The sequence below is a fragment of the Lepidothrix coronata genome, unplaced genomic scaffold (assembly GCF_001604755.1).
Source record: "Lepidothrix coronata isolate B3197 unplaced genomic scaffold, Lepidothrix_coronata-1.0 Scaffold60, whole genome shotgun sequence".
NCBI classification, from domain to species: Eukaryota; Metazoa; Chordata; class Aves; order Passeriformes; family Pipridae; genus Lepidothrix; species Lepidothrix coronata.
In genome coordinates, this window is record NW_016690240.1 from 2,440,132 (window position 1) to 2,464,213 (window position 24,082).

Here is a 24,082-nt window from a genome sequence, read left to right on the forward strand (position 1 = left end):
GTTTTGGTGTCACGGAAATACAAGATTTAGTCTTTTTCAGGGTACGTTTTTATTTTTTCCGAGCAGCACTCAACTCCATACTTTACCTGTGTTTTGCAGATGTCTTGCTTCCATACCAGAATCCACTGTCCTGAATTAGGCACCTAATCCCATCATGAAGAGATAGGGCAGGCTGGGAGTCTGAGGTGTGTTAGCCTGATGAAAGGGGGGAGGGATAAAACTGGTGTGCTGATTTAGCGGCTAGGAAGTGTTGAGGATTGCAGTACGTCTTACTTCTGTCGCTCTCAGAGGCCAAAGTTTTTTCTTCCTTTGGAGAGATATACTCTAATCCTTTCCTGGAGTTGTGTCTAAAATCTGTCTTTGGAAAGTAAAATACTTCTCAGTTTTATAGCATGGCCAGAGAAGAAGCCTATTTTATACAATATCCCAGTGATTATAGCATTAGCCCAAGGTAGAGGCACAGGAGTTCAGTTTTATTCTGAAGGGATTTGAAATCATACAGAGATGAATAAATAATAAAAATGTATACACCAGCACTATTTTGCTTTGTTGTTAAGTCTTTTTCTATTGCTAATATGCAGTGTATCTAATTGAAGACTGTTTCTTTATCAGCAGTGAAAACTGTTTCAGAAAAAGCAGTTTATTTCTCCAAGTTAGACAGTTACCTTCTTAAACCTGAAAAAGAAATGCCCAGACATCCCATTATTATTGGTTTGAATTATTTATAGCCTGTAGCATTTTACAAGACATTGGAAAAGCAAATGTATCCCATATTTTGAATATTACTTGGTGGTAAAAGATGCACGCAATGCAGTATAGGATTGCTATCATAGCATTTCCCCTGGTGTCATTTGCCACGGAACTTGACTGCTGCCACAACAGTGACAATCAGGAACACTGTCATTATGGCCAGTGGGGGAGCGCTTGATTTATTTACATTCACGTAAGCAAAGTCAGAAGTTGGCCTTGGAAAACAGTAAGGTCGTTGCATCTAGCAAGGTGTAGCTGCAGTGTTCAAAATGACTGCACAGCTTGGCAAAGTAGACTTTATGAGCTGGCTTTGTGTTAATAGCACATATATGTGAAATATTTTCCCCTCTGAGGTTTACAGCCCCATATTTTCTGACAGAAAAGCAGGGGTATTAGCTTTGTTGTGCAGCTCTGTTGATGTCAAATGCAGGTGCTAATAATGCAGATGTCTAACTAACTGGGGCGAGATTTCAGTGCTGGTTGTTCCCCCCCTGACCATTTGGGTCCTGAGATTTCCTGAGATAAGTAAGCTGACCAACATCTCAAAAACTGTACCTGAAGTCAAGCAGTTTTGTCCAGGAATCAAGTATTTACCACCAAGACAGAGGGAGACCAGAAATCTGGGACAGAGATGGTGCTTAGGGCATGGTGGGATAAGTGCTGACACTCATGTACCTGTGCCTTTTCCTCCAAAATCTCTGAACATCAGGCACCCTCGCATGAAGCCATGTCTGGCTACACCTGGACCACAAGGGTAAGGGAAGGCATACAAGCAGCACTGAGCATGCCAAGCTGCTCCCACATGCCCTGTCTGACCCATACCAACAGGTCAGTGAGCACCCAGGCCATATCCTATGGCAGGACTTGGTTCCCAAAAACTCTGGAGCTGAGCAAATCTGCAGCTTTGACTGTGCTCTGTGGAAGTACATTCACGGATGATAGAAGAATATGTCAAATGTGTCAATAATACATCAGGATATGATTGAGAGCATAACAAGTCCTTTGATGCTCTTCACCTTGGAGAACAGTCACTCCTCAAAACAAGTGAGCTGACTGTAACAGCAGAGACTTTGACAACTAGACAGCAGAGCTGCTGCTCCATCACTCACCTATGTCCCTGCGGATTATGCTGAGGGGTTTTTGTCTGTTTGGTTTTTTATTTTTTGTACTTCATTAGCACCAGTGCTTGCCATTGTGTACTACATACTCCAGGTTAGCCAGGAAGTCAAACACTTAGGTCATTAATATCAATATCTCTGCCAGAGGGCCAGTTACATCTCAAGCCTTTTCTTTTTCCCTTTCCTAAAGACATTTTCACTCAGATCAACGACTGGTGATTATCCAGTCTAAATCAGGATCCTATTATGTGAGGTAGAGGAGATTCTTTTGACTACTGCTGAAATGTATGTAATAATAATAGCCTTAGAGAGGAGTGAAATGTAGCACAAGCATCCTGTGTGTGTCTCTTTAATTAGAAACCATGCAGAGTTTGAAATCCAAGGTGCTTCCAAACATGTGCAGTGTTCATTTTAATCATTCCTCAGAGTGCAGGAGGAAGCATCAATTAAGTTAAGCATGAGAGAAACTCCTGGGAGTGGGTGCAGGAAATGAATTTTTTTAGTAATATTATTAAGTTGATGATGATGATGATGCCCAGGGGCAGCACTTGGAAAGCATTAACCTGAAAAGGCACCAAGGAGCCCTGTAGTATGTCAGCAAGCAGCCAAAGCACTGAAAGATCCTTAAGGCATAAATCTGACCCATATTCTGTAGGTAATCAACTTTCCTCTCCCCAAAGGGGATTCGGGAGAATGACATAAAAGCATGATTTGCATTATGAAGCCTTGTATCCTCCTTGATGTTTTCCTTGTCTGCTCCAACTGCTGTGGCTTCCTAACATCAAACTGCACAAAGGTTTGCTCTAGCCAGGGGAGAAGCTGCCTCCTGGCGCAACTGTGGAGGGGATCTTTCCTACTGCAGAGAAGAAGAGGACTTGCAGTGTTGGAGTGTGAGATGCTCTTTGACCTTTTCAGTGCAGCCCTTTCCTCTGACTGCCTGGCACATGTCAAAGCCAGAGCTGATTAAAGCCCCTCTGGCAGTCAGCTGGATAATGTGAGGGAAGGTGCCAGCCTGTCCTGTCAGCAGCACTGAGGCTTGAAAGAGATTCCTAATCATCTTGCTGAAGAAAGCATGTGTCAGTAAATTGCAGCTAATGAGTCATTTCGGGACAAGGAACCTGGATGGGAGGACAAAGTGGAGGCAGGGTGCAGAAGGCAGGGAGCCGGCAGTCCCGCCAAGGAATGGGCAGGGATCCCGAAAAATAAGGTCCTTTTTGGGGGGAAAATAACACTGTGATTTAAAAAGCATGGATTTTTCATTTTTAATGGATACCAGATATTTTATTATTGCTAATCGCAGCAAACAGAGGGGAAATAATCTCTAAATTCCTGGCAAGTAGGTCATCGTGTACGTTTCTTCAGACTATGTGAGCATGGAGACCCCCGATGTGCTCTCACTTGAGAAGGTTTCCGACAGCAAAGAGACAAGGAGGCTGCTCACGCAGTGCAGATGTGGATGAGCTAACTCCTCTCACGCTGACATTTTGAGCCAAGAACATTTCAACATTAGCATCTCCTAATGCAGTTTCATCTCCCTGGCTATAAAGCCTGTCCTGGTGCAAAAGAAACCTCTGTGATTTTCGTGTAACTAGGAGAAAAGAGCCATAGCTGGTTTTGTGTAACAGGATTTGTGTGGGCTGTTGGTAAGGGCATGCTGCTGATAAATAAGGTTCAGTTGTAAATATTCTCTAGTGACATGGGAATTTATCCACCTATTGAAGTTTACAACTGAGCTACCAAGGAAACATGTTCTTTAGCTCCACTGTGTATGCAATCCACGGTGCATTTATCAAACACCCTGTCAGTTCAGGGAAGGCACAGTCCAGGTAATACAGTATTTATGAAACCGTGAATACCACCTCAGAAAGTCCTCTTACAAGTACATTTTTTAAAGCTGTCTTATGAAAACTTTGGACAAGTGGAAAGCAGAGGATATATTTTCAGTTTTACAGTGTGGGAATCTGCTCTGTGGTCACATGCAGTGAAGAAGATGCAATAGAAAGACATACCTCCTAAGAACCACATATATTTATCATATAATAATAATAATAATGATGGCCAGTCTTCGCGAGCGAAGATTTGGGAAAGGTCATTAACCCTTCGAGCCTGCGCAGTGGATTTTTTTAGGTGAGACCCAGTGTGCGCTGAACTGAGCCCACCCTTTAATCCTGAGGTTTGTCTGCCGGGGCCGAGCAAGCTTGGACAGTGGCAGTGAGGGTCTCAGGATGTAGGTTTGTTTAGAGTGACCTTCTCTTAGATGGATTGCCTTACAGGGCTGACGAGCTCCATCTGCCCAGGGGGGCTGGGAATCAAACCCGGGTCGCAGCAGTGAGAGTCCTGCACCCTAACCACTAGACCACCAGGGGCCCCTATTTATCATAAAGCATACTGTAAAAGCTGTGTAAGCAAATTAAATGCTACCTTTTGCAGAAGTATTAAGGTTTAACAGGAATTTCATATCCTCCCCTTCATTAGAAATAATAATTAAGGCTGCCTTCTCATCCTCCACCCATTCACCCTTTCAGTTTACAGGCTACACTGACACCACAGGCAGGCTCTTTGGGTCAGCACTTTTTCATCCCATTCCCATATCAGAGGGTCTTCATGGTCATTTATCTTATAATGCCTCTCCCATACTCCTTGGAAACCGAGGCAGTGGCCCTGCTCACTCCCCTATAAAACTATCCCTGTTTCAACCTTCAGACCTTGCAATACTCTGGCAGCCTCAGTGACTCCCGAGTTCCTCAGCTAATGTAGGTTTCAGTATGGAGAAAAGATTCCAACATGGTCCTTGAATAACCCTTTGTCACCTCAGAAAGATAAATGTAAAAAAAATCTTTCTAAGTTGTTTTCTTTGGATACTGAAGCCTATGAGCCGAGGCTGCCAAAGTAACTTGTGTTGTTTCAGGAAATGATTTTCCTGATTCTTGGTGATTGAAATGATGGGAGAAGCTTTTGTATAACCTTTAAGTTAAAGTTTGTGTGAAGAGAGGGAGAAAGAGAGGAGAAAAAAAAAAAAAAGGAAAAATGAAATCTATTCTCTACTAGTAGCAATCCCTTCAAGATTTGCCGGAGTGGGGCTCCCTCTGTTGAGTTCTGGGAGCTTTGCCAGATGGTAAATACACCTGCTCACTCCAATTTTGGGGCAGCTTCATCTCCAGGTCCTTCCTTACCCCTCTCCCCTCCCTGTGGTTCACCTGAGAGAAAAAAAATTGCAATGGAAAAGTCCATGCAAAGCAGGGTCTGTGACATGCCTGGTCTCTATCAGGAGGAATCGCAGCTCTGATGAGTTGTAGCAGGACTGGACCATAAAGTCCTTTCTGTGGTGGAGGTGGGAGAGGGTTTCTGCTAGGAAAATGCTTGAGTCACAAAGCAAGGGGCCAAAAAGGAAGATGTGGAAAGGCTAGAAAATAAACCAGAGGTATTGGGCCAGATAGCAGAGTTACAAAGGCATGTCTAGAAAATGTAAGCTATCCTGTGCTTCATCAGCTTCCATCAGGAAAGATCAAATGTATCAGTTACAGTAGAGATTCACGTTATGGGCTTTTATGCAATATTGTTTAGTATTTTCCCAAAAATGTTCTTTTTTTTCCTTGCGGTGACCTACAGCATAAAGAATTGTGTAAAATTCCAGGGCTGGCTGTAAATGCTGTCATTGTGAAGGTGAAGGAGACTGAAAAAACTTAAGGCTCTCAAAATTGCACAGTGAACTGACTTTTGACTCATCTCTTTTGCTAAAAAACAAGTGAGGACTGGGTTCTGTTAGGTGGCTGGGAAAACTGGGTTATGATTCTTACTGAAGCAGTGTTGTCTGGGGAATAATCAGTGAGAAATTTCATGTTTACTTAAAGGATTTGAGACACTCTTTGAATTGAACACAAGGCAATCTTAAATATATAACTGCTGTAGTGCCTTGAATATAAGGTTTTGTTTTGTGTTTCTCTGCAGCCTCAAGGGAGCTACTATTTGGTTTGTAGCCCGTCTCTGTTGGTGGCTGTGGCAGTCTAAATGTAGTCAACTGTGCTGTCTTTCCTCCTTGAATTGCTCAGGTAGCACATTGCTGTCAGATTGCCTGTTATAGTTGCAGTGGCAGATGTTTTATTCTGTTATTTGGGGGTTTTTTTCTGTGTTAACCCTCCAATAGTTCCTGAAGCCCGGGCTTAGGAAGTATTTGGTGGCCCTTGCCTTTGCGAGGCAGTCAGCCAAGATGTATTTTTACTGATGGTTTCTCAGGAAGTCACGTTGCGTACTTGGGTTAGAAGTCATTTCGGCTGTTGGCTGGGACATTTTGTAGACCAGCTTTTGCTCTGAAGATCCTCGCACAGGATTATAGGGGTAAAATTTGGCCCTTAGGATCCAGTGAATGTTTTCTGCCTGAAATGTGAAGGACAGATTCTCAGGGCATACCTAGGCTTTGTGAAGTCTGTGGCCAGCACAAGACATCACTAAATATTTTCCTTGGTAGAAGCTGCTAGCCATTCAGCTTTGTTTCAGGGAAGATTACTTGTTAAGATAAAGCTCTATACTGGGTAGGAATTTTCTATACATCCACACCACTTCATCAAGATTAACTGGATTAAAGTGGTTTAACTGAAACCAGAATTTGACCTGCAATACCAGCAGTGTGTTGATAGTACCACTTATTAAAGAACAGAGTCTGGAAGCATTTGGGTTTTGCAGAACGTGAGGGACTTTGTGCTGACACAGTTAAACAGCTGGCTGGTGTAACCCACTGATTCTCTGGGCAGCAATAGCTGTGAATTCACTGCTAGAAATCCAGCCTGACCCTGAACATCTTGCTTAATAGGAGTGCATGTAGTTTGAGAATATTTCATGTAAACAACATGTTACTAGGAAAAGGGATCTTTGAATGTGTAAATGTTGATAGATACTGAGTGAGAGGCTGAAGCAATGTGAGACACTCTGCTGAAGCAGAGGATATGAAGCTATTTTAGCCGTGATTATGAGATCAGATGAGCTCTTGCATTCAAGATTAGAATCTTCCTAAGAGAAATGGTGTTGGACTGGAAAACTCAGTTCTTATTTTGGGAAAGAGGAGAATCCCAAACATACCTATGTGACAATCTGTGCAGTGGAAAGCCTGCTGTTTTTTTCTCGGTTGTGCTGCACGCATCAACTGCATTTGCTGAGGGAAACTGTGAAACATTTTTTAATCTTGCTGAGTACAAAGATGGACCTTATTAGGTAAATGCAAGTTGAGACTGTTTGCTGGATAAATTACAAAGTAACCTCGGGAGATGCTGTTCTCTTTAAAGAGCAGTTTGTGCTGCATTCACCCATTGCTGAAGAAGATTAACACTGTCCTGTTCCTCATCTGGAGTGGTGAGCGTCATTGTTCCCTGTTCTTTGGAGAGCAATGCTGATGTGCTAGCATGATGTTGTACCTGCCTGCCTTCGCGTTCCATCTGTTGAGCGATTCCCCTGGTATCCTCATGCTAATTGCAAAAGTCTCTTCTGGAAGTAGCGGATAGGTTCCTAATCTGTTCAGACACTTCCTCTCCATGTATAAATACCACCTCTTGGGAATGTGTAGAGGTGTTTCCAAGACCTTCTAGCACCTCAAAACAGTTCTGAAAAAGCATTTTACCTCCTACTCCAGGTAGGAGCTGCATGCAGCTCAAGTGCATGTTGTCTGCGTGTGTCTTCAGGTATCACAAGGACTGCAGCCAATCCACAGCACCATCTGCCAGGATCAGGGCCTAACTATTAGCTAACCATTTAGCCAAGTAAAACAATAGATTAAACTTCTTAACATCTTTAGTTAAGAAGTTTTATTATTATTGTGATTAATTCTATTTATATGGCACTATCAATAAGCATGCCACTTTCCAGAGTATATGAATGATTGCATTCTGTTTTCATTCTTTATGGTGCTGTTTTTATTGTCATATTAACTATGTTTATTCTCAAAGTTGGTTTCAAAAAGTTTGTACCTACAAAGTGTGATTTTTCAGGCTTTTATGATTGTTCACGCAGAGCTGAATAATAGCATGTAAATGGTTTTTATCTTTGCTACTTTGTGCCAAATTAGATTATTTCTGTTTAATCTTCTGTCATTAGCTTTCTGCAAAAGCAAATGCTGCAGCGTCACTGTTGAGATATGTCAGACAGGTGACCTGGAGGTGACAGTGCTTCTGAATGGATGTACGTAAGACAAACCATCTCACACAGAAGACAAACCACTTTTAAGAGTTTTTGCTGTGAGATATGATGATGATTTATGATCAGTCACCCTGAAAGTTCCTCTTGAGGACAGAAGCCACTAAAAACTCTGCAGGTCACAGATCTGGTGGTGGTATACATTTGTTATGACTGCGCTGGCTCAAGTTTGCCCCAACTCCTTTCTTCTTCAGCTTCTTGCATGTACAAGAAGGTACATTCTTGATTCCTAGGGCTGACTAAGTGACGTGTTCTAAGAACCACAATTAATTTAAGCGAAGTGTTGCTTTGGAAAGGTGTTAAATCAAGAGCAACTGTAGTGGGCAGGATGGCAAAGAGCAAGTGGGCAGCACACAGTCCTGCTGCCCTTGCCAAGTCTGGCAGACATGGCTGTCATTGCCAACGCAATCGAGTTGCTTGTTGTGCCAGACTGCCTTCCACTTTTCTGTCCCGGAGGGATCCAAGCAGGCATTTCATGCTCACAATTTAAATTGCTCTCATCTGACTTCAGTGGGTGTTTTTGATGCCAAGATCCGGGTGCTAGTAATAGGGAGTACCCCATCTCCTCAGCAGTCCTGCTGATGGATGCTCCACCACACAACCCCTCTCCTCTCCAGCACAGCTGCTGCAGTTTCTGTGGAGTTCTTATGGATGGCAGGAAACCATATGCTGAAGTGTTGCTCAGCCTGCTCGTGGGGAGTTTCCTACCATTTGGAAAATGTAAATTCAGTCCCGTCCGTCTCCACTGAATCTTAGCTTGTGTTGACTGGGAAATTCAGAGTAATATGTAATGCTTCAAAGTAATGAAGCAAGAAATTAGCAGTATGTATTTTAATTATTATTTCTACTCCATAGTAGTAATTTATGTTTAATTGTATTTTACCACTGAGATGTGCATGCTTTTCATTCTTTTTCATTACTTTTTTCTTTCTGTGTCTCTTTTCTCTATCAACTTTTAATTTACTCTGGCTGTTTGCACTTGGCAGTACTTCATGAAGGAGATAAATGTAAATACATTCATTCAGATGAACAGACTCTTCAGAAATGTATTTGGAAGATGGGGGATATGGAGATAGATGTTGGAGAATTTTCAAGAACTGCAACAAGCAACATGCCAGTGTGTTTTGCTAAAGTGACTTAAGTACAGGCTTAGAAAAAAAAAGACTTCCTGTCCCTAGCAGTGTTCTTATCAGGCTGTTCCAGTAGCATGTTCTGAGGCTGTTTGGCTTTGTCCATTCCTGCTTTAACTTTAGCTCTGACTATGAACAAGAGCTGTGAAGCAAAGGGAAGAAGGAGTTAAACACTCATCCACCTTTTGATCTTTTGCATTTCCCCAGTTCTTTAATCCTTTCATCCCCCTGAAACGAGGGTCAGGTGATGGTGCTGCCCCATGGAACATGCAGCATCACACCTGCCGCTTGTGGGAGATCCCCATGTGCAAGGGAAGCCCCTGAGGTTTCCCTTCTTTGCACAGCTTGAGCTGGACAAGGCAATAGCTTGAGCGAGAGAAATTACCCTTCAGCATTAACATGGCTTTCACGCTGCAGAAAACCAATCTTCTGCTCTGCTGTTGCAGAGAGGAGTTGTAGCTGTAGCCTCAAGAGGTTTCTTGGGTTTCAGGGATCTGAACACAAACCTGGTTTGAGAGAAGGGTTGGATCATAGCACTTCTGTCTGGGTCTAGTAGCCTTGCCCCTGTTAATTTTGGTTTTGATTTCTTATTTTGTAATCACACACACTGTACTACAGGCAAGCATCAGACCTTTTTTTATGTAGTGACCTCCTCCATCAAGTACTGCACACAGAAGTTGGCAGGCTTTGACCCATGTTGGAGCTTGCATTGCTTTCAAGCACATTGGGAAAATGTTTATTTTCTGTAACTTTTGTAAACTTATTACTTACTCTATCTGTGCAGCTCACATTCTACTAAGCGTTCTACTGGGAGAATTTATTGGAAGCAAGTATGTTTGGGTTTCTTCATGTTCCTTTTGTTCTTCAGGATACATAATGAAGAATTCTCCAGCTTTGACACTTAATTGCTTCATGGCTGTTGTTTGTCAATTTGCCAGCAGGTTTCTGCTTAACTGCCATTTGACATTGCTGAAACACAAATGCAGAATGATTGAGTTGCCAACATATCATTGAGTCTTCTGCAAGGGGGATTTTCAGCATATTAACGCTTCAGGCTTTTACGTCAGTATTGATTGCTGAAATTGAAAAGAAACCTTTGGCAGTATTCAGCATTGTGCCAGCATGGATTTACTGGCAGGAAAAAAACCTGGCTGTTGCCATTGACTGTGACTTCATCCCTTCCTTCCTGTCTTTCTTGCATTCTTTATTCCTATACACACCCACACAGTTTTGAAATTTAATGCACATTGTGGTGAAATGCCAGTTAGCCTCACAATAAATCAACACAGCAAATCAAGTACTTGATACAGTCAGATGTCAAGGCTGTTTAATTTTGCATCCACCTGCATTATGCCTGATCAGATTTCATGGCAGCTGGGGAGGGGGTGATGGCAGGCGTCCCTCGGAGTGGAAGTGCAGGTCAAGGGCTGACTTGGAGGAAGGTAGTGGGGTGGTGGTCTCTGCCAAGCTACTCACAGGGCAGCCAGGCTGCCACCACATCGGTCCCTGGATGCCCGAGTGCCATTATGGAGCTGGATACCGTGGGGAGAGGAACAGCCTGATGCTGCTGGGGCCAGGCTGGGAAAGTGAGTTTCCCTCCCTGGACATAGAGATGCTGAAGATGCCAACATGGGGCTCACAGATGAGCTTAGGTTGCGGATCCACAGGGACTTAGGCTACAGAGCAGGGCATGAAGTGCATGGTGAGGGTGTAGTGTGGTGGCTCAGTGTTGTCCGCTAGCTGTTGCTGTGGCAGTGCCCATGCGTGGGATGGGCAGAGCAAAAGGAAGGTGTAAGCACTCCTGCAGTTGCTGGAGAAACATCTCTATGTGCTTTGCCTCACCAAAACCATTGTCTGTCTGCTTTTCTTTAGTCTAATCTCTTAGATAACACGTTAGTCTGTTTTAGATTAGAATATTTTGTAGGAAGTACTACTTGGGCATTCTGAAGGTGATGATGTCTGACTGAAATGCGGTTAAATGGAAGAAAGACTTGAGGGGAAATAGGATGGGGAACGGAGCAGAGATTTTGAACATAATTTGGGAAGGACATCCTCACTGGAAGGTCTTGGGGAGTTTGCACGTCAGTCAGATATTAGTCCTGGACAACTGCTTTCCCTTTGAATTGGGGAAGTCAAGTGAAGAAGAGAGTGGTTAGGCTATAATTGCCTGCACAAAGATTTGGCAAAGAGGTATATAATCACAGGATCATAGGAAGATTTCTAAGAACCACCTAACTGTTGATGAGGAGTGACATTACAACTAGCAAACAGCAGCAGTGATTGTTTTTCTTCTGTTTCTGAAAGATGCTTAATAATCCCTCCTTACAGGTGTAGTTCAGAGAAGCTTTCTGAATCTGACTTGCTCTCAATTTATGGATTAACCAAAAGTAGGAACAATAAGGGAAACTTCCAAAAATATGCTTCTTAGGGACCATTAATATAATCTGAACACAAAAAGTCCACTGAAAGCTAGACATTTTGGCTAGAAAATATCACAAAGGAAGCTTCAGGAGTTTATTTTGGTTGTGGGTTTTGTGGGTTTGTTTGTTTTGGGGTTGTTTGTTTGGTTTTGTTTTGATTCTGTTTTTTTAATTGTGCTGCAAATTTCTCTCTTTGGTCAATCTGAGCAGACACTTTAAGCCTTAGAACAGGAAAAGTAGCTTTATTTGAAAAGACTTGGAGGATTCTGGTATTTCTTTACCCCTGGGCCACAGTAAATGCAAAGTTTACCTGGGATGCTCAAATCAAAATGGGTACTTCTGGCCTTATGGAAAGGCTGGGAAATGTCTCAGTTACAGCAATTTTTCAATAGGAGGTTATCTTTTCCACTGAATAACATGTTCATTTTAAAAAAATGCCTCTACAGAGTTTTTAGTTGAAAAGCTGTGGCTCAGAATTAGAAAAGCTGTAGCTGATAATTGGAACACTGACTTGTGGTTTAAGTACCTTATTTGCAGATCTCTGTGTAGGACTGTTCATAGATAGTCCCATAGCTAAGCCCATGAAAAAGAAGAGGAACACAAGCAACTAAATTGTCCATTCCCCCATTAAGATCTCCAAATAAAATAGTGCCAGATTTCAAATGAAAATTTGTCTTGCAGTTTGTATGTTTTGCTTAAAAGTCTGCATTTGCATCAAGGGAAGGTAAAAACAGGCACCTGAATCATCTTCTAGCCAGCTCAATCAATTAACAATAAAAGCCCAGCACGTGTTGCATAATAATTTCATTGATCATGTCTGCAATCGTGTAAAATCCAGTTTCTCTTTCTTAGCACTGGGGGCTGTTGCCTTATTACACAGTAAAATGAGTCTTGGGAAGAGAAAGTGGTTAAAAAGTAAAGAAAGTTATCTGACCTTGAATTGCTACAAAGATCTTGGGAATAGTAAGGCCCTGTCTAGGGTAAGTGATGAAGAGCATGCTTGCCAGGCGTGTGCCTGGATCAGCAGTGGTTCAGTGCGCACCTGGCAGAAGTTTCACTCTTACTTTGATAAAATGTCTTCTCCCAGCATGAATTAAAGTAATGAATCTTTTATTTCTAAATTACTACAAGGCTCTGTAGTCTATCAGCTTAATGTGAGTTTTTTTCTAGTTTAAAATACGTAATGCAATCTATGCCTTACCTAAGGAGTTTGATGGTATTGTATGCTTAATCTTTAAAATGCTGGGGAGGGGGGCAAAGCTTTGCTGTCAAGGGAAATAACCATCCTGACAGAGAGAAAAATATCAGTAGGATGCTGCCACTGATTTGGCAGAGACTGTTTGATGCTTTGTTAGCTGGCTGTTGATTTTATGGGGTTTTTTGTTATGTTTGAGGGCGCTTCCAAAATACTGGTCTTTTTAGAAGGTACAAGATATGGGTACCTTCATTCTGATACAGCAAAATTCAGAAGAATACACAGCAAAAAGAGGAACTGTAAATTGCTAATGAGAAAAGTTAGAACTGGAGACACATGTGAATGAAATTAAATCTCCCTCCAGCCAACATGGATAGTGCTCTGAAGAGCTGTGCCTGTTTGACTGCCTCCTTCACTGTATGCTCTAGGCAAAAAGATCTGTTGCACAGGCTTTCCAAGACCTGCACAGCTACTAGAGCCTTTCCTAATAAGAACTAGTAATTTAATGTCTGTGTATGAAGGTACATTCAAGAAACTTACTTTTTGATCAGCGTGGAGTCTGCCTGCCACAGTAACCATCTGGAGCCCAGAAGCAGGCGGAGGCAGCAGGCTGATGCTTCTCCTCCTCCTGCCAAAAGATGCAGGTGTAAGAGCATAAAACCTGCCCTACCAGAGCAGGTCCATTTAATGCACCCATTGGGACTGAAAAATGCCTCTGCTTGTGGCTTTAACAAATACCATGAAAAATCATCTCAGCATCTCATTTTCTGGCTCTGGTAGGGAAATGCAGTGTTTCTGTTGGGCCACTCCACCTTCTCCCTGCGGAAGGTATCTGAGTGTTATTTTAGGCACAGGAATGTTATCCAGAAGTACAGACATAACAAACAACTGGGGGAATACCAGGGGGTTTTATTAAATATAGCTTTACTTTTTCATTGTCCCTGTAGGACACCCCATTGACAACAAGAGTGCACAGCAGGGAACAGACTACTTATATGCATCTATATGCAGCAGAAAACGGTGTCATTTTTGCAAATACCTCTCGGAAAAAAAAAGACTGTTATGGATAGTTGATTTTACAGGACATCTCTAACATCTCCTATGTTATGTGCCGCTACATATTTGCATTGAGGCTTGCAAGCTGACTCTTAGTTCAAGCTAAATAAAATGAAAAATTATATAGGGTAATACAGCAGTACACCTTTTCTATTCTATTATGCATTAAAGAACTATTTTAGGACCAAAGCACCTGGCAGCTGTGTCCAACACAGTCACCCTCTGCTCTGTCGGATTCAGAAAGAAGGGGAACAAGTAGCAAGGAGGGTGAGGGCTGCAGCATTTCCACCAAAAACTTATTCATGCAGGTGCAGCCTGGGTTCAATAATCTTGCACCAGGAAAAAGTGAACTCTGGGAATAGTTCTTCACAATCAAGTGGCTTCAGTTAAATAGGTTTCTCTTTTCTATCATACCAAAGTATTAACTTTTTAGGCTTTGCTTTTCTCTTGTGGTGTGATTTTTTGGTAAGTTTGTGTCATTCTTTTAATGAGGGTGAAAGCCTCAAAGCTCTTTTTAGTTATAAAAGAAAGATTAGAGGCATTCTGCCTATTCCACTTTTCCACAGGGACATTAATTCATAAGCAACAGAGAACATTATAACTGTTTACAGTAGCCCTCAGCAAGCAGCATGAAACTTGGGGATTTTGAAAGAAGTAAGAGCATTTAGCTACAGAATCAAAAACTAAATGAAAAGCTTCAAACTCAAAAATATTTGGAGTTGCTCAAACAAGCACAATGAAAAATTATCAACTTGCCAACTTTTAGAACCATGTGAATCTTCAAGCTTGTTTTATTTTGTTTCTTTTCTGAGCTTCAGAAACCAAAGCAACCCTGAAGGTCAAAATGTCTAAAATTTTACCTTTACACGTGTCAAGGTCTACTCGTTTAAACACATTGTTCTGCTTACATAGGATATTTTGCAAATTAACTGATGCTGCTTGGTGGTGTATGAGATACTGCAGGTTTCAGCTGAGCTTCATGAGATGGACAGTGTCTGCTCTCATATAACGCACTTACCTTCTCAGGCTTACTATAACATACATCCTAGTTTTCTTGAGATCCAGGGTGTAGCATTATTTAGCAATCATCTTCAGTCATTGGGGTAATTTGGCCAAGGATGACCAGTTTGCTTCTAGATAAAAATGACTCTAGGAAGGCTATTGGTGCTGCCTGGAGTTTGCTTAAAGGTGTTTATTTTGTTTCCCCAGAATGTTTCTCAGCTTCCCTATGGCAAAGCCCTCTACACATATGAGGGAAAAGAGCCTGGTGACCTCAAGTTTAACAAGGGGGACATCATCATACTGCGGCGGAAGGTGGACGAGAATTGGTACCACGGGGAGCTCAATGGGAACCATGGCTTCTTCCCTGCCAGCTACATCCAATGTATCAAGCCTCTCCCACAAGCTCCACCTCAGGGCAAAGCACTTTACGACTTTGAAATAAAGGATAAAGATCAAGACAAGGATTGCCTGACCTTCACCAAGGTAGGGGAATAGGTTTTAAAAAAAGAAATTCAGAAAGGGGCTTCTGTAGGGAAAGATGGGGCACTTGTGGTGCTGGTAGCTGAGTCAGGAGCACAGTGATGCTAGGGACTGGTGGGACACCGTCCTGGCCTCCCTGGAGCCCAGGGACCCCCTAAACTCTGTTTTTCTCAACTGGTTTCTTTTATGAGAAAATGAAAGTCCTTGAGCTCAGGCAGCCTAGTGGAGACAGGCTGATGGGGCTAAATTTCCTTTATTAAGTGGGATAATGCCTCCTGTAACATGCTGAAGGACACTGACTTTTTCCAACTTGTAAATCCTCCTCTTTCATGGTTTCAACCTCAGCCAGCAGCCAATCCCCACACAGCCACTAACTTACTCAGATCAAGGAGAGAATTGGAAGGGTAAAAGCTGGAAAATTTATAGGTTAAGATAAATACAGTTTAATAAGGAAAGCAAAAGCCATGCACACAAGCAAAGCAAAACAAGGAATTATTTCACTTGTTCCCATGGGCAGGCAAGGTGTTCAGCACGCTCAGGAGAGCAGGGTCCCATCACTCGTAACAGTGAGCATGATGCCATATAGTATTGAATATCCCTTTTGGTCAGTTTGGGTCACCTGTCCTGGCTATGTCTCCTCCCAGCTTCCCATGCACCCCCAGTCTCCTTGCCCACATGGCAGTATGAAAGGCCTTGACTCTCTGAAACCAGTGCTCAGCAGTAACAACGTCTCTCTATTGTCAACCCTGTGTTCAGCACAAATCCAAAACACAGCCCCATACCAGCCACTGTGAAAAAAGTAAGTACCCCAGCGCAAACCAGCATATCCTCCCTGCAGAAGCAGAGCCTGCTGGGTGTCCCTGCAGTGTCCCATGCACCAGCAGTGCTGCAGGACTGGGTAGGCGTAAAGACTCCCATCAGGGTCAGCCCTGTGTAAGCATCATTGGGAAATGCCTCCCATTTTGTCTAAAGGAGAAGCCACTGAGACAGCTCGTGCCATGTATGGCAAGGTTGGTATAAAGCTAGTGAAACTAAACAAGTAGAACTGGCTACACGCTTTCTGAGAACATTTTTTCTGTCTGAGAAAAATACATTTCATCTGCATTGAAATGTTCCCCAAGAACAACTCAAATTTCAGAAAAAAATCTAATGGAAATGTCTCTTTTAATGTTCCTTGTTGAATCAGATGTTCCAGTGTTTTAAAATGACATTCAGCTTCAAAATGTATATTTCATCATACCATATATCAATTAATAGTTGAAATATACTACATCAAAATATATTGCAGTATTTCCTATTTTAAGAACATAAAAAGAGTAAAAAGTAGACATTTAAAAAACAGTTTTTGTTTTTTTAAAACCAAAATGTTTAATAAATTCACACTGGAATGAGAGAAAACTGAAATATTGTAATTTCCTTTGGATTTAAAATGTCACATTTTCTTTCACCCCCACCTCCCCACCTACTTTTTGCCTCCCCCTCCCTTCCCTAGCTGTTTGTGTTGACCTTAGATGGGTTTCATGGATATCAAGAAACCCACAGTAAAATAAAGCATATCCTCTATTGTTAATTTATGGCACTGAATGCCATGGAGAACCTGTTCATTGCAATTTTCTGTTTTATTTCAGCTGTCTGTGGCTGTTACAGTATCACATAAAGTAATAACAGTTATGCTGAAAATGAATATGAAATAGATGATAAAAATATCCTTCACCAGGATTTTACTGACCTCCTCTTTTGAGGCTACTTATTATAGCTGAATGAATCATTTGCAGCATATAATTTTCTCACCGAATGTAACCTCTTTTTCACTCATGCAACGTTTCTCAGCAGAATGCAATTTCCTACCCTGTATACTTTCTCATATTTATTTAACAAAAGATTTGTAAGCACTTTTGCTCCATAGCAAGTGAAGTGTTTGATTGCAAACACTGCAAGCCCTACAACTAGCCAGCCTCCCTGGAGCTGTGAATCTCTGTGAGAAAGTGGGCTGCTTAGTGAGAAGTAACAGCCATGAACTAACAGAAAATTAGACAGAAGTTACCTTTGAGATCCTATCAGTAAATATAAATTTGCTGGTGCGTTGTTTTCCTTGCTGCTTGCCCAGAGGTACACTGGAGACTTCTCTGAGAATGCAATCTTCGTTGTCTGCCTAAAGTATTCATTGCATGCACAATCTAAGAAATTTAATAGGCACAGCAGGCAGTTGTGGGTTTTTTTGTTAGAACAGATCCTTTCCTAGACACTTTCGTATTTGATATATTTGATGCCATATATTAGTATACCTCCTTTACAATAACTGCCTTTGTATAGTGATAGTTCTCATTTTCTCAGCTGTCCAGTGTCGTTCTCACAAGGAGCATTTCTTTCTGCTGTATAGCTATACTGTCAAGCTCTCAATTTGCCTTATTTTCATCTCTCATGTTACTGTCTGCATCCTTTTATCCCTGATGACTGTGTTTTTCCCAAGGGGGTTAGGTTTCTGTTCTATTGCTGTTTTCTTCTTTAGCTCTTTCCACTACATGCACTGTCACCTTGTAACTGTTTTTATGTCCTGCCTATTGTTCTCCCTGACAGTGAATAATCTGTTTTTGGTCTTGAGACTTTACCGTCATGTTTTCATCAGTTTTCTCAATGCTAATTTTAGCTGTCACCTGTGCTGATGAAGGTTTCTGTTTAGCCCAGATTATAGATCATCTGCTGATGCAGTCAGTTCCTCTGCATAGAGTCTTGTGTACTGCAGTGCTGTAATGTGATTTGTCACTTTGGGCAATATGCATCATTTGAATGTCTCAGTTTGCATCTGAAGATGCTGGACCTGATCTCAACTTTATTTAAGCTATTTTTTCCTTCCTCTGGAAGAGAGGTTGGTTTGGCATACCATTTATACAAACTAGTATAACCTATTTGTGCCCTGCAACTCATTTAATGCTTCCAGACACTCGTAATTGGATTTTATTTATAAACAGATAATAAAGTTTCCCTCTAAAGAAAAGCTATAAAAAGGAAACACAAACATAGGGATCTTCTCTATCATTGCGTTTTGTTGCTCTTTTGCTGGGCTTTGCTTTTTCCCATCCTCTTTGTTACTATACACTCAGAACACCTATTGGTGCAGTAAAAGAAAACAAAGGAAGGATATTTGGTGTTTCTTCTTACTAGTTTGTTTTATTTTGTTTTATTTTTCAAAATTCAAATGTTCTGTTGTTCCAGAGGTGTATTGCAAGGAAATGAAGTCCGCTTACAGATCTTCATGAGCAGTGCTGCAGAGGGCTTCTACCATTTACCCATTTTCACCTCCTGTAGACACTCTCCAGATTAAAGGCCAAAGATAACCCAAATATAATAATTTTGTATGTGTTAGAATAAAACCAGGAGGGGCAGAGAAAAATCTGTCTTGAGTATCCAGTGCAACAAAGCTCACGCTTGTGATTCCCTTACACCATGTGGACTGCTCCCTCAGCTCATCCTCCCAAATAAACCACACATGCAGGCATAGGGTTCCGCCACTGTTCTCTCCTCTGCAGTAACTACAAGATGATAGAACATCTCAGATTTGCTACTTAACATATTTTCCATCAGTGCTTGTCAGTGATCAGTCAAACCAGGCAGTTAGCAGTTATTTTTTCTCTGTAACAACTGTTTTCAGCCTTGTGTCGGCTTTGCACCAGTTTAACTCTAGTAGCTTCAGGAATTTTACTCCTAATATTCCCTATGTGGTTGCAATCAGCATGTGGCCTACAGAGCCTAATTGCATGCCCTTGGGATATACTTATTGACTCAGCTTTCTAATCTTACCTTACATGCTACACAGTATGGGCTTAGGCTCCTGCTCTCTCTGTTTTAAAAAATACTCTGTCCTCCTTTGGGCTATGCACTCTCTGGTACAAACATGTGCAAGAGGATTCTTTCAGGTACAGCAGTGCAAATCTGTAGTAATTGCGTTGTTGTTTGTTTGTGTAGTTACTCCACCCTTAGACTGAGTCCAGTCTCAGCCCACAGGTTTGTTTAGGTGTTTGACCACCCTTTGCATGTGTGAGTTCACATGGCCTCTAGAAGGCTGAATCCCAGTGGTAGATGAGTCTCAGACACGTCAAGGTAGCAACAACTGTTCACCATGCGTTATTGCTCATCACATTTTTAATAACATCAGCTATTTCCTTCATTTTCCAACAGTTTTGTTCCCAGGCCACAGTGGTGTTTAACAAATGCTGTGCCAGTCTTAAAACCATGACATCCAGTACTGGTTCCTGGCTGTGGAGCAGCATCCCAGCCCCTTAGCACTCAGTTCAAGCAATATTTGCTGTTCACAGAGAGACCATCCCGGCAATAGCTGGTGACAGGGATTCTCATGCCAGCTGGCAAGCGCTGTAACTGGACTCACTGAGCATGGCACAGTGCCATCCTGCCATCATTGAGATCTCCCCTGTGCTCGAGATGGAGTAGTTATCTCTGCAGAATAGCAGACACATCTGCTCTGTATTGCTTCGTTAATGGCCATCAATGACTAGAGTAAAAATCAGACTGTGAATCAGGACTGTTATTGGACACTTTTTGTGCTGTTTTCTCAGTAAAAAGATTCATTTCTCTGGCAATCAGACTGCTTTTTAAGTGATTTATCTTTGACTTCTTTTCTGATAATGATTATAAACTGAAACTGCAGGTCCCACATGCCTGTTGCAAGGCTGACCCAGCCCTGATGAATAGAGAGAAACTCAAGGAAGTAGGAGAGAGCAAATAATTAAAGACTTTAGCAACAGGCATAAAAAGAGCGCAACATATCTTTGTCCAAACTACAGTGAATACCATTTGCTTTTGAAATGAGATTTGAGGCTTGGATTCCTTTATGCTGCCTGGAAATCAATTTAGTCAATGTGAAATAGTGAAGTTCAGAAAGTCGAAGTGGTATGCCAAGAGATCTATGGCTTTTTACTATTCATGATCCTTTTGGGAATCTTTCTAGGAATTTATAAGTAGCACAGCTATCCAACTAGTACAAGGTACTAAAATAGTTCATGTTGAGGCTTTCACCAGCCCACTGTATAGAATGGTGTTGTTGGCTGTGAATTCAAAGAAACTTGCTATTAATAAAGAATTCCAAAGGATTTTTCGGGATTTGCTGTAATTCCTGGAGATTTTCAACACCCTTCTGAAAACTAATTATGTAATGGAATTCTCAAGGATTGCACTTTGCTCTCCCACGAAGATACACCTTTTGAATGTTAGCATATCTCAGGATGCTTTTCTCATATATGACATTCAACAGCCATACCTGGCAGAGCAAAACTAAGATCAGTGTATGGGAATGCTTCCAGATTTCATAGATCCTTAGCAGGTAAAGTTGAAAGGGACCTTTGAAGGTTACCCATTCCACATGAATAGAGTCAATGCAGGATAAGCCTTTCCTGCCAGGTATCTGTACAGCCTGCTCCAGGGATGGGATTGCACAGCGTCTCTAACAAAATCTAATAAAATGTTTCTGGGGTTTTACAGTTTAAAATTTGTTTCTGAATTTCTTATGTGTGTGTATATATGCAAATATCTATATACACACATACATTTATACTCAGTGTTGGGTTAAGGGTTGGACTCAATGATCTTAAAGGTCTTTTCCCACCTGAACAATCTATGATTCTATTCATAAGCTATGTATGCATTTACGCACATTATGTGTGTACACATAAATGTATAGTGAAAATGTAGACCCGTCAATCTTGGATTTTTAAAAATTCCTTTAAGGAAATAACTGAATAAACACAGAAAGTAGGAACACTCATAGCAGGTTCTTGAAGTGATGCGGTCGCTTCTTTTCCTCATATACCCCCTTTACCTAGATTCTACATTTATGATAATCAGTCTTTAGCGAGAGCATGTGGAAGCTTTGCAGATTACTGTCAGTTCTTTACACAGATCAAAAATGGTCTGGGCAGACAGGGCTTTGGAAGGGAATGCTATCTGTTTCTTCAGGAAATTAAATGCACAAATTCTTTTGCAACCTTCCAGCTGTAATAAATAGCTGAAGGACTCAGTCTGTGGCCATTTCTCTGAGCTTTCCCCTAATGGATCATTCAGATGAATAATTCAAAGGAAACATTTAAGCTATTTCAGAGTGCACATGTTCAAAATGCACATGTTCAAAAACTACAAAATACATCACATCACCCTGTTCTGGTTGTTTTTCTATCAATGCAAATCCACAGTCTGAACATCCTGGATCAGGAGTTTGTGGAGTTTTTTTCAACGTGAGAAGTACCTGCTAAAACACAACTCCCCTTGCCTAATCATTTAACATCAGCATCTTGTTACATGGAGGGTGGTAGACCATATCTAGCTCTTACTTTCACAGAGCGAGTAGTGGAAATAAAGTGAGATTGACAGGGAACTCTGTCTCAGCTTTCTGGAGGAAAAGATTTTCTTCTATTTTTGTAAATTTCTGCACAGGAACAGAAGAAGATTGCGTGCCATGAGAGAATGAAGATGACTTCCCAGCTTCTCTCAGCTCACTCTTTTCTTTGTTGTAGATCTGTCTATCCAGGCAGAGCCCCACAGAGAGGGCTGCCTTCTACAGCCGTTGTACCAAGCAGTGCTGGCTCAAGCCTGGGTTTAGTACAAGGACCCCAGCAGACAAGAGGTGATAGCAGAAATCCATTGGCAATCTGAGTAGCTCTGCTTGGGAAAATTCAGGGTTTGGTTCTAGTCACTTGAGCTTTTCTAATGACTGGTGTGTTCTAGGTTTTAACTATACGAAGAGAAAGTGTGAGCAGTATGAATCTGATTTGCACTGCTATACCTCCTGTTTTATAATCAGAAAAAATTTCATCAGCAGCTGAAATTCTTGTAAGGTCCCTTTGATTAAATATAATACTAACATGCCATTAGTTTTAGCAAATGAACTTGTGTCTGAACTGAAGCTGATCCAACAGTTGAATGCAATTTCTTATTTAGTATGTTGTCTTTGGATTTTTACCTGCTTTGCACTTTTACCTTCAAATTTTTATTTTTTTTTTTAAAGAAAGCTGACATTCAGCTTGTCAGCAGTGTAGGCTAGTTGCTGAGTACCTCATACTGTACCTTATGCTTCTTCTTGGAAGTTTTTCCAGGACTACCTGTGCTGTACTCATGCTTCCCTTTACATTGTCTTCTGGAGCAGCCAAGCATTACAACAGACCCTTGGATACACAGGGGCAACTTCATGCTAGGGAGTTTTCACCTTTGAGTTAGAGGTGATCTCCTGGATCAAACATTCTTCTCTCCCTGCAGTGAAGCCAAGAGCTTACCTGTTCCCACCTGCTGTGGCCAGACCCTTGGAGCTGCTGACAGCCAGCATGAGCTGCACTGGTCTGCAGCGTGCTTAAATGCACTTTGAATGGGATCCCTGGGGTAAGATGCTGGGCCAGGAATGCTGCTGGCCCAGGATCCAGGGAACATTTTTACCTGGTTTATTACATCCTCTGTGTAGTCTCTCTGTAAGCTGTCATGTGCATAACTAAAAATTGGTATCTTTCTTCTGAAAAAATCTGATTACGTATTTTTTTGTATCTCAATTTGAGGATGAAATTTTGACGGTCATCAGGAGAGTGGATGACAACTGGGCAGAAGGAATGCTGGGTGACAAGATTGGCATTTTCCCTATCCTCTATGTTGAGGTAAGTTCATACTGAGGTGATGGATGCTGGTCTTGATGTCTGGTGGGGGTGTTGTGCCTACAAGGTCAGGATAACCTCAAAAATTCTGAAATGAGAAGGTTAAATTACAACAGAATAACTGAAAAGGGATTTTTTTGGTTGCTGTGTGCTAAGGCACTAGGAGGGCACATCCAATTCAAAGTGGCCAGCAAAATATGTTCCCTGAACTGCTTTAAAGGCTTCCCATGTAGCATTTCTGATGTAATCTCCACAACACGTAGGGAAAATGGAAGAGGATGATTGCAGTTGGGGTACCTTGCACCCACCTGAGGAGAAGTGGATGTTGCCAGCTGGTGGGGAGCAGCAGTGCAGGTTCAGCACAGACCTTCAGAGGGGTGCTGTCGATGTCCCTGACCCCAGCAGGCAGCTCCACCCATATGCCCAAGGGCTCTCATTCCATGTGTACCAGACCCAGTTCTGTCCTGAGCTCTTTCCTATGGTAATTTCCATAGGAGTCTGATTTCAGAGTAAATGATGAGGCTTCACTTTCTCTGAGCAAACCTATTGTGCCACCTCATCCTACTGCTGCCACCCTCCTGCTGGGGGTGCCCTTCCAGCCAGATGCTGCTTGGGAGCAGGGCTGCAGCCAGCAGTGGTGGCCCATGGTGGCCCTTCTGGTGCAGCTCTGTTGTCCATGTCCCAGATGATGTCTTCAAGGAGCTTTTCTTCTTCGTGGGTGAACCAGGGGTGCAGAGAACAGATGAGCACCGTATGCATATGTATTTTTCCAAGGTGCTGCCACTCTGCACCCAGTACTCGGAGCAGTGTCCCTGTAACTCTGCTCCCAGACATAGTCTGGTGCCGCTCTCTGGAGTGAAGCGTCTCTTGTGCCCACAGCAGAGCCTGCTCTACTTGATGAGGCTCTGGTGCCTGCCTCCAAAATTACTTCTCCAGATTTCTTAGTTAATTATTTGAGACAAAATAGAGATAATTAGTGCCTGACTACCTAATTATTAACTCTGACAATGACCAATTTGGAATAAACCATCATTAATATACATTGCATTCCCACAGTTGAGAAGGACAATAATATTAAAACCAGAATGTGTAGGAGCCGTTATTGGCA

The 24,082-nt window shown here is 42.0% G+C and overlaps 1 protein-coding gene across 1 annotated transcript in view; it reads left to right on the forward strand.

Moving 5' to 3' along the window:
- The first annotated feature begins 10,807 nt into the window (after positions 1-10,807).
- The window catches only part of SH3RF3 (SH3 domain containing ring finger 3), a 95,134-nt gene continuing 81,859 nt past the window's right edge, over positions 10,808-24,082 (forward strand). Inside the window, exons 1-4 of the mRNA XM_017817297.1 lie at positions 10,808-10,880; positions 12,451-12,578; positions 15,059-15,334; positions 22,882-22,977. Coding sequence (XP_017672786.1) covers positions 10,808-10,880; positions 12,451-12,578; positions 15,059-15,334; positions 22,882-22,977 — 573 coding nt within the window. The remainder of the gene's footprint in view (positions 10,881-12,450; positions 12,579-15,058; positions 15,335-22,881; positions 22,978-24,082) is intronic.